At 40.2% G+C, this 15296-nt stretch overlaps 2 protein-coding genes across 2 annotated transcripts; both read left to right on the top strand.

Moving 5' to 3' along the window:
• Positions 1-3161: 3161 nt before the first annotated feature.
• On the top strand, positions 3162-9859 carry cnn2 (calponin 2). Its single transcript, XM_018677072.2, has 7 exons — positions 3162-3451; positions 6111-6232; positions 6352-6418; positions 6906-7043; positions 7165-7281; positions 7959-8105; positions 8346-9859. The coding sequence occupies exons 1-7, from the start codon at positions 3398-3400 to the stop codon at positions 8649-8651; spliced, it is 951 nt and encodes a 316-aa protein (XP_018532588.1). The 5' UTR covers positions 3162-3397; the 3' UTR covers positions 8652-9859.
• A 2366-nt stretch (positions 9860-12225) lies between these two features.
• rps15 (ribosomal protein S15) lies at positions 12226-14993 on the top strand. Its single transcript, XM_018677075.2, has 4 exons — positions 12226-12334; positions 12758-12843; positions 13413-13647; positions 14832-14993. Exons 1-4 carry the CDS (start codon positions 12332-12334, stop codon positions 14943-14945), a joined length of 438 nt encoding a protein of 145 aa, XP_018532591.1. The 5' UTR covers positions 12226-12331; the 3' UTR covers positions 14946-14993.
• Positions 14994-15296: the final 303 nt, after the last annotated feature.

Genomic DNA, 15296 nt, shown 5'->3' on the forward strand with positions numbered 1-15296 from the left:
ACCTCAGTAAAGAAACAACCTTGTTCATACAAAACTGACATTTGTATTAGCGCTGTTAGCCTCAACAGAGATTGCAAATGGATCCCTACGTGTTTGATAGTTGTGGGGTGGGTGGTGGTGTCTCATAGCTACATCACTCCCAGCTGTGACTCAGTGACCTGATGTCATCTCATTACAGTTATCAGGACGAGTAGCAATCCTCCCCTCGGGTGTATTTCAGCCCTCTGCTCACCTGTGTGATGTAATCACCCACCATATTAACGTTTAGAAATAACAGCTGTTTTTATGACCAGACGCATCGTCAGAGACACGGGAGGAGAAACACCTGGGCATTCATCATCATTACTCCGCCAAGACTGTACATCCACGTCTTGTGTGATTGGTATAAGCTTGTAACATGAAGGTTTAACCTCAGCCAAACATTGCATCACAAATATGCATTTCATTGAAATCTGCTGATGGTGATAATGGGGTAGCAGCTGATTACTTTCATTATTGATTAACCTGCTTTTTTCTCCATGAATTGTTCTGTTTATGTGGTATCAGAGGGCAAATGCGAACATCTTTTTTTTTTTAATCCAACCATCAACACAGAGCCCACACATATTCAATGAACTATCATATGTGACTTTAAACAGCATTAAAAGGTCACATTTAAGAAGCTAGAACCAGCAAATGTTTTGCGTTTTTGCTCGATAAAAGGCTGAAAATATTCATTGATTATCCAGTTTTCCGTCAGTTGACAGGTTAATTAAAAGACAGATCAAATGAGCTCCAGTTAATGTGTAAACAAGAGTCTTGTTGGCAAATGGCTGAAAACAACTGGAAGATACAAAACATCTGTGCAGAGCCTGTTGGCATTTAACTCCAGGGACTCCAGTTCCCTCTGTTTGATTTTTACCTCTCAGGCAGAAATCCCCCAACCTTAAACATGCTCTGGCTCATAATTACACACAGCTTAATTTCCAACACAAATCACAACCACTAAAATACTCTGTGGAACCAGACCAGCTGAAACAAATGTCAAGTTTTAAGGTAATAACTTAATTGTGTCTTTGGTCAATTGTATTTTCCTGACTGTCCAAAGGTCAATAACTCTATTGTTCATAACAAGATTACAGCTTCTCAGGAAAAACAGCAGAGAACGTGCCACAGTGAGTAGGCGTCCTCATAGAGACTATATGTTGGTGTACTTTTAAGGAGCTTCCATTCTTCATTAGATTGTATCATTCTTTTTTCTATTCTTATTCCTTATTAGAAAATACGCATATGTAATGATTTATATGGTTTCTCCAGATGTTCATATTAGGAAGAACAATCAATAATGTTGCATTGTCATGTAGTTTGAATGGCAGAATTGTAACTCGCAACACTGAACTCGATGTTCTCTGGCTCAAGATCCCCACATTTTAAGTATAAAAGCCCGTGATGAAAAAAGAGGAAATACAGTGAAAGTTTTCATTCCCAGAGGCAACAAGATGGTACAGAACAGTGCTGCTGTTTCTGAGCAGAGCTGCCTTTTACCGACAGAAAAAGAAAAAGAGAAAGAAAAACCCCTGTGACATGAAAAGAAAAAAATCCCCCGCCTCTCCAACTCACAGTCAGGTTAAATTACACACTCTGTCAAATTTGGCCCATCGGACATTTTTCTTAGAGACTTTTACAAATGCTGGCAAGCGAAGAGAAGTTGCATCTGTTATCTACAATCCCATAGCACTGACATTACGTCACCTCAGTAGCTCATTGTGCTTACTTTAGTTCCTCAAAACTTTTTTTTTAAATCGACAGTGACTCAAAAAAAAAGAAAAGAAAAAAAGCGACAATTCGTCTAGTCCACTGCACGTCTGGTATGCAGGGTGGGACCAGTGGATCACTCCCACCATTCAGGAATTTGGGAAGTTTCCTTCCATATAAGGAGTTTTTGATATCAATCGCGACTTAAGGAAGAGCAGGGGAAAGGTGGAGCCTAGGATCGATTAACGAAGTGTATGACCAAAGAGTATTTAGAAGAAGCAAGAGGACTCCTGTCTGCGTACTTCCGTCATCGCTGGAAGTCGAATGTTATAATGGGAATGAATGAGTGGTTAAGTTTATTGTACTGAGTGTTAGCTTTTAGAGTCTGTATATAGCCTATATAATGACATCCCTCGTGGTTGCAAAGGCCTGTAGGTGAGTTACTATATTGTATGTTGCTAACTCAATATTTAGCATTACAAGGATGGTGAATGTGGGCAATATTAACTGACTTGGTATGCTAATGGATGTTTTTGAGATGAGGTAAAACCTGTTTCACTAATATTATTACTGGGGTTACATGAAGAGACAAGGAGGACAGATTTCATTAACCAAACTTATAATGAGCTAACAATAGTGCTAAAAGTCAATGAAGGGATAACAAGTGAATAAATCAGCTTCCGAAAGCAAATCCTAAATGCTATAAAAATACATGCTCACATTGAAAAAAAGTAGATTCACAGGGCCGTAGTAAGAAATACTGAGGTTGTGAGTCCCCCAGTACACCCACCAGCTTTTATGAGATTCTGACCAGAAACCAGGTTCACAGACTGATGCATAAAAACACCCACTTTTGAGTTTAGTCGATGTGCTTCAACTCTGCAAAAATGCCACACTGTTGCATTTGCTGCCCGGACTGGCACAGTCCAGTTACTACGTCCTCTGTCTGTGTGATGCAAGTAGTGTGAGCTACTGAGGGCATCAGTTCACATATGACAAATGACACAACTCACACCACGTGGGTTGCATGTTGCCCTGAGCTACTTGTCATAATTCATTTATTGAGTTACCTGCTAAGTTAAACTTTATTTGAATTGTATTTCCCAACATAAAGGTCTAAATCTTGTGTCCAAACATTAACTACACTGCTAAGAATAAAGTTGTAATTAATTGCTGACCAAAAAAGAGTTCTTTAAAAAAAAAAAAAAAAAATGCAGTAAAAAATCTGCTCACCAAAATGTCTTGTGGGTCTCTTCTGGGCCCTGACTGGGTCAGACTGTTGATCCCCCTAACCCTCCCTTCTTTTTTTTTACTTTAAAAGTGGCCTAAGGCAAGGCTACATCTTGGTGACGTCTTGTGTTGAATATTCATGAAGGATGATGACGTTTTTTTCAGGTCCCTCTCATATAAGAAGCATTCCCGTGCTCTCGCGCCCCTGTACTTCACCGGTGAACTTTCAGCAGCGAACTATCTTGACTCTTGAATCCACAGTCTTTGACAGAAACCGTGGGAGCGCTCTAATTGGCGGCCGTAAAAGAGAAAGGAAGTATTTAGTTCTCAGCGAGGTTTCATTGGAAGAGAAACTCGGAGATAATTTAGTGCAGTTTTTATTCTCAAGTCGGTGTCTTTTTAACCCCAATAGAAAAATCACAAATCTTTGACAATGGCGTTTAACAAAGGTCCTGCCTACGGTTTATCTGCGGAAGTCAAGAACAAGGTAGGTGTACTTTTTATTGAAATCATATAAAAGTAACTTGTATCGAACTTTTTTCCCATCAGCCACTCATTGTGCTTTTCTTGGAGGGCCAGTGTCGGAGTCACCTGGCCTCCATTTTGGTATGTGCGCCCAGGTTAAAAGGTAGTCTAGAGGTAGATGAAAAGACAAGTCAATAGAGAGATTTAAGTGTTTTTACAGGTTAAACTAACTTAATAATTTTCATGAATGTCGCTTTGAGTATAAATAGTTTGCAAAGTATGCATGTATGTTCGATTTATGCATCTTGAGAAGCTGAATTTTTGATTTTCCCATGCTGGAGACTAACTTAAAAACAGACTATGGGCGTTGTCCCTCTTGGCAAAGAAGCATGTCGTTGTGGCAAAATTGTTATCCCCGTTTCCAGCATTTTCTGTTCCCTGTGCAGCTCGTTGTCCGGCGTTGTGACCCGCATTAGCAGATAATGTAATTCACCTATTAGTCCCGGGGTTGGATGCCATCCATCCTTGTTATTGCCATTCCCCGTATCTCTTTTTACTGCCTCTTTACAATAGCGAGAACAGTTTCCTCCTTCCCCCCTTGTGGTAAGGTGTCGTGCTGCTTCTCATAGCTCAACTTCTCTTCGCTCAGATCAGTGCAAGAAGGAAGATTTGACTTTCAGATTTCACCCTTGCGTGTACTGATGTCACTCAAACTAAACCGGTCTCCAAAATGAACCCCACTCTTATAGTAATGTGTAACTTTCTGAGTGAGGAAGGCAACTTGTTTATTTAGACCTGTCTGCACGTATCCCTGCACACCCGGATCCACTTAAAATACCAGGGCTGATGCTGGAGATTACGTTCCCGACCACGTTATGGTGGTTATCACCCCGAGGTGCACGACCTTTAGGACTTTCCCTTTCTAATACAGGGGAACAAATGTGGTGTTACTGTGTAATACTGTTCTATGGCTCGGCCAGTTGCAGCTAACCTGCTTCGAGATTCTTTAGTTTTGCTCAGCCTTCTCTTCTGAGTTCCTTTAACTCACCTTCAGCTGATTTAAAAAAAAAAAAAAAAAAAAAAAAAAAAAAAAAAAAAAAAATCTGTATTCCTTGGCTGCGCCCTTGTATGGGAGAGAAAGGGTCAAGTCCCCTCCCCAAATCTCCATAGAACAACATGTGCTGGACCTAAAGAAAACATGTAGATTTCCTCTGTCTGTTACTGGTGGCGTCCTTGAAGAGAAGGTTGGGGGTGGGTGGGGTGGGCGATGGGGGGGGAGGTTAAGAGTTGCTGACTCGAGTGGTATTTCCTGCCATTTGTGACGTAGCCCCCTCTGTGAAATGTGAGGCATTTAAAGATTTACACTCTTCCTAGCCCCCCACCCCCCACCCCCCTTCCTTTTTCCTTTTACTCATAGATGCAGAAAATCTACCAGCGAGGATCAACAGAAGTTTAGACGCTGAATTTACAAGTTGAACAGCTGCAGCATACAACATGTTTTTCTGAGTGTCCCCACAGTCTGCACTCATTCATTGGATCAACACACACAATCGTGTGCCCTCGCCGCTTCATTCAGCTCTTTTATCCGAGCACTGTGGGGCAAATTCCTTATGTTCAGCTTGTCTCTGTAAATTACATCTGTTGAATTCTTTGCGGGCAATTAAAATAGCCAATATTGTTTTTTAATATGGGGATAAGTGAATGAAGGAAATGTAATTAGAGGACAGAAATTCCTTCAGAGTACAACCAGCTGTGAGCTGAGTGCAGCCAGCTTCTATGTATATAGTAGGTTAAGCTCTGCGGTTCAGTTTCTCATTGCCCTCTGGGAACAGAGGGAGATTGTTAGCCGGTTGATAGTTTGCACGCAGCCCATTCAACACCTTATCCTTAACTGGTCGAGAAGAAATGTGTACCTGTTTCACTGTTAGTCTGTGTTTTTTTTTTTTTTTTTTTTCTTCCTCTCATTTCTGCTTTCCAGCATGTCACACAACAGACTGAGCCACTGTTTACGTGATCATAATGCTCTTCCTGAATGGCCTCTTTCAGAGCCGGCGTCGTGCGTTTCTTACACTTAAGTCATCAATCAAAACCAGCTTATAAATCAAAGTAGCACCTCAACAGTGACACCCTCCCTAGAAAGTTGATCTTTGTGCCACATTAAGCCCCTTAAACCTCACCCGCCCTCCCGTTTTTCAGCAGCTGCCTTCCTGTGCAGAATTGAGCAGTTTACCAAACAGGATATCCTTGTGCATGTGTGATTGTGTATGGGTGTGTGTATGCTGGGACATGTCACCTTTTATTTATGAGGGTTAAATAAGACAAAAACTCCCTCTGTAGACATATCAGAATACACTGAGGCAAAGTGAAACTCAAGGGTGACCATGAAACATGACTTCATGCAGTCATAACACACAAATGAGCACAAACGTTACCATGTTATGTGATATATGATCATTCACAGTTCTGTCATTTTTACAGAGCTTGGTTAACAGCGTCTTTATGTAATTCTTATAAATCTTAAAGTGGTGTGTGTGTGTGTGAGAGTGGGAGGTCAGTGTGGGCAGGAAGGACAGAAAAAAAAAAAATAGACCTTGACTGCATTTACTGTTTAACAAACAAGCCACTGGCTGTTTGCTACTCATGGGACACATGTGACCATTTACCTCTCTCTGCCCAACCAGATCGCACAGAAGTATGACACTCAGAAAGAAGAGGAGCTGAGGATCTGGATCGAAGACATCACCGGCTCTACCATCGGCCCCGACTTCCAGAAAGGCCTGAAGAATGGAGTCATTCTGTGCGAGTAAGTGGAGATCATTGATTGCCTTAACATGAGGGCCTCTATGGTTTGTTTTTGATATGCTCTGTGGTTTGGGAAACTGAAAATATTTTCCTCTTTCTCTCTCTGCTTTTCTGTCACAGACTTATCAACAGACTTCAGCCAGGCTCAGTGAAAAAGATCAACCAGTCAGCACTGAACTGGCATCAGGTGAGTTAACTGACCTACCATACCTGCTTTTGGACCCATTGAAGGTGTGGTGAAATCGTGCTAATTGTTGCTAATGACATCAGTTTGTGCTTTTTGGTACTACCAGTTTAGTAACAGTAGTGATGTTACATGCAGTTAGAGACTGTAGTTAACAAACAGCTCCCTGTGCTGTTGTATTGTGCTTTAAATGATTTCTGCCAGTCAGGATGTCAATACACTGAATCATGCTAGGTCATGGTTATACTTGCATTTTGGCAGTGCTGTAAGCATCTTTTGAAACTGGTTACTTTACTGAGGTGTAGCCAGTCACTGTAAACACACACATATTTGAGAGACCAAACTGTTTTTACAGATAAATGACCAGATCTTTACTAATAAGAACATGAGCATATATCACACATCCGTCATTTTAAATCCTGTATAAATACTGTTGTTGGTCTTGTTTAAACTGTTTTTTTTTTTTTTTGTTTGTTTGTTTTTTTTTTAGCTGGAGAACCTGACGAACTTCATCAAAGCCATCACAACGTACGGCCTGAAGCCTCACGATATCTTTGAAGCCAACGACCTGTTTGAGAGCGGAAACATGACGCAGGTCCAGACGACGCTGCTCGCACTGGCCAGCATGGTGAGTCTTCAGAAGTGAGACCCTGGTAGTGGGAGTTATGTTCTCTTATCGCCTCTGTGTGTCTGACTGGGTTTTTGGAAATCCACCTTGACAAACCTTCTACACTGTGTTTCCTCTTAAGGCCAAGACCAAGGGCTGCCAGTCACGGGTTGACATCGGGGTGAAGTACGCCGACAAGCAGGAGAGGATGTTTGATGAGGAGAAGATGAAGGCTGGACAGTGCGTCATCGGCCTGCAGGTACAGTTTGCTTGGAGACTCCTGAGTTAGCAGCAGGGTTTAAAATGTGAAGAGAGTCCAGTTTAACATCTGAGACTCTGTAAGCAAACCAATAAAAACTAAATGATATATACACTTCAGCCTAAAATCTCCTGTTTCACATGATGGTACAAGTCTGACAGTGATACTTAAGGCCATGGAGAATGAAGTAATCCAGTGGGACAGAACAAAATTTTGTGGACTGTGAAATAGCTCTCCAGAATTTGTTACAGCTTCTTAATTTGATATATTTGCCTGGCTCTGACGGAGGTGAGGCGCTTCACATGCTTAGAAAGCTGAGCTCACTGCTGCATGTGGCGAAACTATTGTGAAACCAGACTTTGTCATGATCTCATGTCAAGCATAGCATACTTCTGTATAAGAGCTGCTCATTGTTCTTGCTGCCTCTTAAGCCACTCTGTTTTGTTATTGTTTCCGTCACCGAGACCAATGTCAAGTAGATATGAGGGCTACCTGCAGAGTAGGGAAAGCATACCATACATCTTAGTGTTTAGAAAGCCAGGACCGGTTACTCAAACTTTAAAACACCGTGAAATTATGCAACATTTTACCACAGGTTGTTATTGTGTACGTGAAGCAAGTTGGTTTAAAGCTCGCTCTTGTTTTTGTTTTCCTTGTTTTTTTTTCTTCTTCTTTAGATGGGGACCAACAAGTGTGCCAGTCAGGCAGGTATGAATGCATATGGCACCAGGAGGCACTTATATGACCCCAAAGCACTAATCCAGCCCCCCATGGACAACACAACCATCAGTCTGCAAATGGGAACCAACAAGGGGGCGAGCCAGGTACTACAACATATTCTCAACTTCTAATAAATTCAATATTATAGGACTGCAGTGGAAAGAAGCCTCAGGGCATCGCTCACTTCCTGTCCTCTCAGTGCTGTAAACTTGTTTCATGTTTAGTCTTGTAGAAAGCTGTAAACTCCTGGATTGTCCACAACAAGTCAAAACTGAACACAGTGAAATCAGTACTTTGTTTAGAACTTGCATTCTTATTCCCTTGTTCACCCGTCTCTGCTACAGGCCGGGATGACGGCTCCAGGAACAAGGCGTGCCATTTACGACCAGAAGCTGGGCACAGACAAGTGTGACAACAGCACCATGTCCCTACAGATGGGCTACTCCCAGGGAGCTAACCAGAGTGGCCAGAACTTTGGCCTGGGGCGGCAGATCTACGATGCCAAGTACTGTCCCAAAGCCGGAGAGGTCGCAGATGATCAAAATGGGGCAGGGGGCGTCCGCGACTACATCCCAGACTACCAAGACGAGGGTTACCAAGGTTACCAGGAAGAAGAGCAGGTGTACCAAGAAGACGGAACAGATTACTAGGAGGGAGGAGAGAAAGAGAGGGCGCTGAGGAAGGGAAAGCGAGATTGTGTGAAGGGGGCATGTTCTGAAAGAAGACCTCAAGGCAGGCGGTTTATTTTTATATTCACAGGATGTTGCACCTTTTTTGGGTCACATCCTTTTTAGTATTGTATGTCTTCTTAGCCCAACTTGTGCAAGACCAATGTTACACATATCATGATGAACTGTATTTCTGTGATTTTTTTTTTTTTTTTTTTGTAATATTTAAAGTGATCACAAAAGCCTTTTTGGCTTAACTAGTTTTCTATCCCAGGGATTTTGTTTAACGTGCCAAAGCCCCACTAGCCCCACTGTTTTTTTTTGGTAGTTTTTGCTGACTCAGTAGTTACATTAAGGGAGATCCCTAGGTTTTTTGTAAGGGCAATATGAAACTAAAAGTGAAACATTAGGGAGTTTTTTCTTTTTTTTTGTTTGTGGGAAGTGCATTTTATCTCAATCAAAATCACCCATGCTTGTGCTTATCTATAAAAGCTGTATTGTTTGTGTAAACCACATCAATTTATTTCTGTAATTCCTGTGAATGAGAATGTACATTTGTTTGTGCTTATTACATCTTCAGTATCCTCTTCATCCCTTCAGTATTTGTCATTGACACATGCAGCAGTAATTAGGTTTGGTTGTTCAGACAGATGAGGGAACAAAATCTTTTTGTTGTTTGTTTTGTTTTTTTAAGAACAGACCAGTCTTACCATCTTTATACTCTGTCTTCTCACTCACTCATTTCAGTTTTTTCTTTCTTTAATGGGGGAAATATTTCCTTTGTTTGCATAACCAGTCCAACTGGAGTTAAGCTTGTTTTCTTTGGATTAAAGACAGCGGAGTGGGGGAGTGGATAAAATAATACTCAAGTGAAGTTTTGAACATTCCAAGCAAGAATACTGGATCTTTTTTTTTTTTTTTTTGTCAGTGAGTAATGTTAAAGTGAATCATTCTTAAATATTGGTTGATATGCAAACCAATCATATGATTATATTTGATCATTAAGATTATTATTTATGCTTATTTGTGATTTTGAATGGGGCCTATTTTGTACCTTGACTCTGAATAACATTTTGTATTGGACTATAATTTTTCCTCTGGAATAATGTTTATGCCAATGGAAAAAAAAAAAGTTTGAATTAAGAAGTATGTTTTTGTGAATACAGTGTAATAAAGAAGTGTATTCATTATCTGGTGTTGATTTGGTTTGTAAAAATATCAGTGTAAGAAGACTGATGTAAAAATGGCTTATTTATGGCACAAAGGATGGATATAATTTCTCAGTCTGCAGTAATATAGAACTGTTCATTGCTGAGTAATGAAGATAATGTTAGCTGGTGTATGGAGGCATATTTATCAGAGATTTTCAGAAAAGATTAGATGACAAATCAACTGAGCAGAGATGATGCATTAAAAGACAGGAAGAGTCAAACAAGCTCTGTGTGCAGTCTTGAAGTTGCACTTTATGAATGCAAACTACTGTATAATACTTTTAAGTCCTCCTCTTTATAAAACACACATGGCATGCATTTAAAGGGTCATGTGAAACATACTGTATATATGTAACATTTTGTCACTTAGCCTTAGCCTATCTGGCCATGAAAATAGTTTTGGTTGTTATTTGTGGTATTCGAAGCGCTGAAAATTTACATTTAAAAACGTCAATATCTGAAGAATTAATATTGTGTTACGCATCCAACTGTGCCCAAGTCACATGAGCAAATTCATTAAAGCCACATCCTGAATGCAGAGTTAACATTAAGAAAAAAAATAAAGGAAGTCAGTTTGAAATAATCTCCACAATCAGACAGTCACATCTACAGCTAAACTGATCACACAGACACACACAGACTCACAGATATAAAAAAAAGCACTACATACTTTTAACCTTGGACAAATTAGAATAAATACTACATACTAAATAGTTCTTACTCACCTTTCACCGTTGTATTAGAGTGGAGGAAGATGTATCTAAACCTGGATAATAAAACCAAAACTATCCAAATGATTAAATATGAATAGAGGAAGTGGGAAAAACTGCATGTGCTTTTGTTACTGGAAGAAATGATATCAATCTTTCAAAGCAAATGATACTGAAAACCTTTAGCTGTAGGAGTGGAAAAACAATACCACATGACATAAGTCCAAGTTACATTTTCAAACATTAATCATGTTGGATAACCCAAAAATGTTCTTGATTTAAAGGTGCTATTCGTATGTTTTTGCTCTCACTAGCTGATAGGTGATAACTTTTTACTTACTAAAAGCTTCAGCCATTGTTGCATTTTCAAGAAGTTAGAATAAGCCCCTCATGTTTTACTGAGGGCAGACTGGACATTACACTTACTTGCAAAGTGGCATTATGAGATAGGACAGGCTGGGGCCAGCTGGTTAGCATGCTAACTTCAGGAGAAGTGATAGAAAAAAAAAGCAAAGTAAGAGTTAACATTGGGGTTCCTTTGCACTGCTGGAGACAGTTTTATGCTGAACACAACTTTTCTTCTAGACTGGTGAGTAAATGGCTGTTAATACTGATGTTGGCTATGTAGCAGTAGCACAACTTACATATAACACCTTTAAATAAGGATCGGGCAGATGACCTTATTACCATTGGTCCTGAAAGATTGCGACCTTTGACCTTGACCCTCTTTAAGAGCAGAGAGATGATTGATTCCTACACCTTTCATTCCCATCCCTGTAATTCACCAGTAAATGTGTTTTGTTTTGTTTTTTTCTTTTTGGCTCTTGTTAGTGATTAAATGTTATGTTTGACATTACTGAATTGTTAATACTGTGTGGAAGCAGCATTTTATTGTTGTGGCTGGTCGAGGTGGAGGTAATTCATATAAAGTAACAAGATAAATCTGAGTGGTTGTGAGATGATTAATGTGGAGGGAAAGAAGAAAACAATACAAAATTCTGTTACACTAATTCGTATATTCTTTCATCTTTGTGTTTTGTGATATATTGGAGAGTTTTACCTCTTTGTGCCTCAAACAGTTCTTTAAATGAAACCATATGAGAAGTTTAGAAGGGAAATGTGGCTGAGGTGGAGTTGGTAACATACACATATGAAAAATGTGGGAAAGAGCCTTGTTGAACACTGCTTTTTGTAATGGGTTCCCCAGTGGTTTAATCTTTAATGCTGTGCTGTATATTATATGTATTTTATTCATTTATTTTTTTCTTTTCATATGTATTTATGTAAAATCGTGACACGTCAGATGTAGTGGAATAAAAAGTAAAACATTTCGCCCTATATATTTTTGGATTGGAAGTATAAAGTAGTCTCAAATTGAAATACTGAAGTGAGTACAAGCACCTCAAACTGTAGTTAATTATCATGCTAGGGTAAAGGTGGTTACTTTGTACCTTTGTGCCTTTCATTAGTCCACTCTTTATTTGACTTTACTGTTTCCTCTTTAACTGACTGTCAGACTGAGCTAAATAGTGCAGAAAGTACAGAAACGATAATGAAAACGGGACACGTTGGTAGAAACTTGACACTGGTCAGAAAATTGAGTTATGGTACAACTGCGCCACCTGCTGTTCACAGACAGGGCTGACTTCCGGAAGACACCACCGGATGTTTGCCTGAAATCGCGCGATATCAGGCCAAATGAGACTTCTGGCCGTTCTTTTCCCCCGGAACACCAGGCAAGATGGTAGGTGCTCAGCCGATCGTGAAGCTTGTCAAAATATAATCTACATGCATCTGAGCTCTATTATAAAGAAATAGGATGGTGGGCTATTCCATCCGACAGTTACACACACTCACTGATCATTAAGCAGAAAATTGGCGCTCAAAATGCTAGATAAATATATGTTTGTCGGCTCTGTATTAGCCTAAGCTATGGCCCTCTGTGGCTAAGCTAACCCGGTGGTTCAACGTAGACTCTGCTAGTAGTTAAATATGACTCGCCTTTATAGTGTTTCTGTAGTTCTCATGTGAGCATTAAGAAGCTGTCCTGTAGATTTCTATCCATGACAGGGAGGGTAGTCTTGAATTAAACATCTGAGCCTCAATGTGAATGCTAACTCTGCTAATTCTCTACGTACTGACTGGGAATCATGTCTGTCTCCTCCAGGCGGATACCGAGATCAAGAAGAAGCGTACCTTCAGGAAGTTCACCTACAGAGGTGTGGACCTGGACCAGCTTCTGGACATGTCCTAGTAAGTGGCACGCTGCTGCTGATGTATTGTGGCTAACTGGAGCTGGGCGCAGGCACTAACTGGAAAGTGAGATTTGACTTAATAGTGTGACAATGTTTCATAATCACACAGACTCCACACAGTTGCTCGCATGTGCATATACTCACAGAAATGATTTTAGGGAGTTTTTAGAGAGATAACAAATCTGATTCTGTAATATGTCAGCAGTTGCTGTTATCTGAGGTGAAACTGCTTTTTTAATCTGTTTCTGACAATATAATTTTTCGTTAATTTGATGAAACATGCTGTCCACCTAAAAAGGCAACCGATCTTGTTAGTTACAAAGCTTGGACACTGCACTAAAACTGGATGCTTTGTCACATTTGTCTGGGCTGGAAACAGACCTGTATTTGCAGAAACAGGCACTTGTGTGACCACATTTTAATGTTCCGTTTTTGTCCATCTTTTGAGTCCCCTTCCATCGTACGCAGCACTCTGGGCTGTGTGTCTGAATTTGACAAGCAATTAAAATTTTATCTCAAAGGTGGTCAGGGGTCTCATTGACATCACTGCCCTCTCTCCCTCCTCAGTGAGCAGCTGATGCAGCTGTACTGCGCCCGCCAGAGGAGGAGGCTGAACCGTGGCCTGCGCCGCAAGCAGCAGTCCCTCCTGAAGCGCCTGCGCAAGGCAAAGAAGGAGGCTCCCCCCATGGAGAAACCAGAGGTGGTGAAGACCCACCTGAGGGACATGGTCATCCTGCCTGAGATGGTCGGGTCTATGGTTGGCGTGTACAATGGCAAAACTTTCAACCAGGTTGAAATCAAGGTGAGTTGCTATTGGTCAGGTGTGAGCGAGAGTGTATGTGTACATTTTCAGCTATTATGGACCACCACGTCCATTCCTTTTGTTACAGTAGGAAAAAAGCATGTCACAAATTGACGTTAGGGTTAAAACATAATGGGCTTCTCTCTGCTCAGAGAAAACAAAGATCAGGATAAATTAAATTTGTTCCAAGCTAAGCTCATATTGGTTCAGACAATCTTATTATTTGTGGCCCATTCTACACTAAGAGGTCGAAACTAGCACCTAGTAGTTTGTAAGAGCTTAACTGTGATTCACTCTGATCTTTAAGTTCATTTCACAGCATCAGGCGTATAGTTGGAGTTCCTTAAGAAATCGTGTTTGCTGCCCAGAGAGCATTCTTATCAACATCAAATTGTGTTTTTTAAAAGTTACAATAGTGGGTCAGTGGATTCTACATATGACTAGGGGTGTAAAGATCACTGCTATGATAAAGCTCCATCTTTGTGGAACAATAGATCTGGAAAAAAAATCTTCATGCAACTACTCAAGTTGAAGTAGTTTCATAAATATCATCTTGGACCAATTTTAAGCTAATCCTCCCTTATGCTTATGTCTTTATCGTGCATACTGACCTCTGAGCCATCTGTTTGACTCAGATGTCCCCACATGGAAAACGTCCCTGGGAACAACACAGCCTAAAACTTTAGAACTGGCCTATGCAGAACATTCAAGGTCACGAAATAAAGAAGAGACAACACCATAGTTCTGTTATTTGATATTAATTTGCAGGATGCTGCAGAATAATGAAGGGCCATTTGTGCAACTTCCAAAGCACATTGACTTAAAAACTCCATGTGACCTCTAGCTTTAAACATATACTGTTTTAATTATTTAATTTTAATAATTTTAATTATTATACAGAACCACAGTGAATCTGTCATAGACCATTGTTATCAGCAGCTACTAAATCACTACATATTGTTTATGGTTTGATGTATATGCAGTGCCATCTCTTGTATCACAATTTTTGAGTCTGATCTTTATTTTCTCTTGAATATCAAGTCAGTAAGTAAATAAAATTGTGGCTCATGTCTTCACCATTACCATCTCCTACTGTATTGTTGTATTGTGTTGTATACTTTTACTGTTTACAAACTAATGAATTTGCGTTGTTACTAACATAACTCTGTTTTCCCTCTCCACAGCCTGAGATGTGTGGTCACTACTTGGGAGAGTTCTCCATCACCTACAAGCCAGTCAAGCACGGTCGCCCCGGTATTGGAGCCACACACTCTTCTCGTTTCATCCCTCTGAAGTAGAATGGCTGTATTCTTTGTATAAATAAAAAAATTGGGTGCCCCACACAACTCGTCTGCTTTGCTTTCTTCTGCATAATGTTTCAAAATGAAGTTGAATTGCTTGTTCACATGGTATTGTCTGAAAACTTTAGTTTTGAATCCAGTCCTGATAAACGGTATAAGTGATGGCTTCAAAATAACTGAACAAATAAACAGACTGGGGTGTGCTTTGTTTGTATTGTTAGTGTTGTGATTTGTGCAGAGAAACCTGAGTAGTTTTATTCAGTAAAGGTGATTGCTTGATTTCATGGTTTCAACAAAAAAGACTCAGAACATGAACAACAATTTTAAAGAACATCTGAACGCCAGTGG

Source organism: Lates calcarifer, linkage group LG4 (assembly GCF_001640805.2).
Source record: "Lates calcarifer isolate ASB-BC8 linkage group LG4, TLL_Latcal_v3, whole genome shotgun sequence".
NCBI lineage: Eukaryota > Metazoa > Chordata > Actinopteri > Centropomidae > Lates > Lates calcarifer.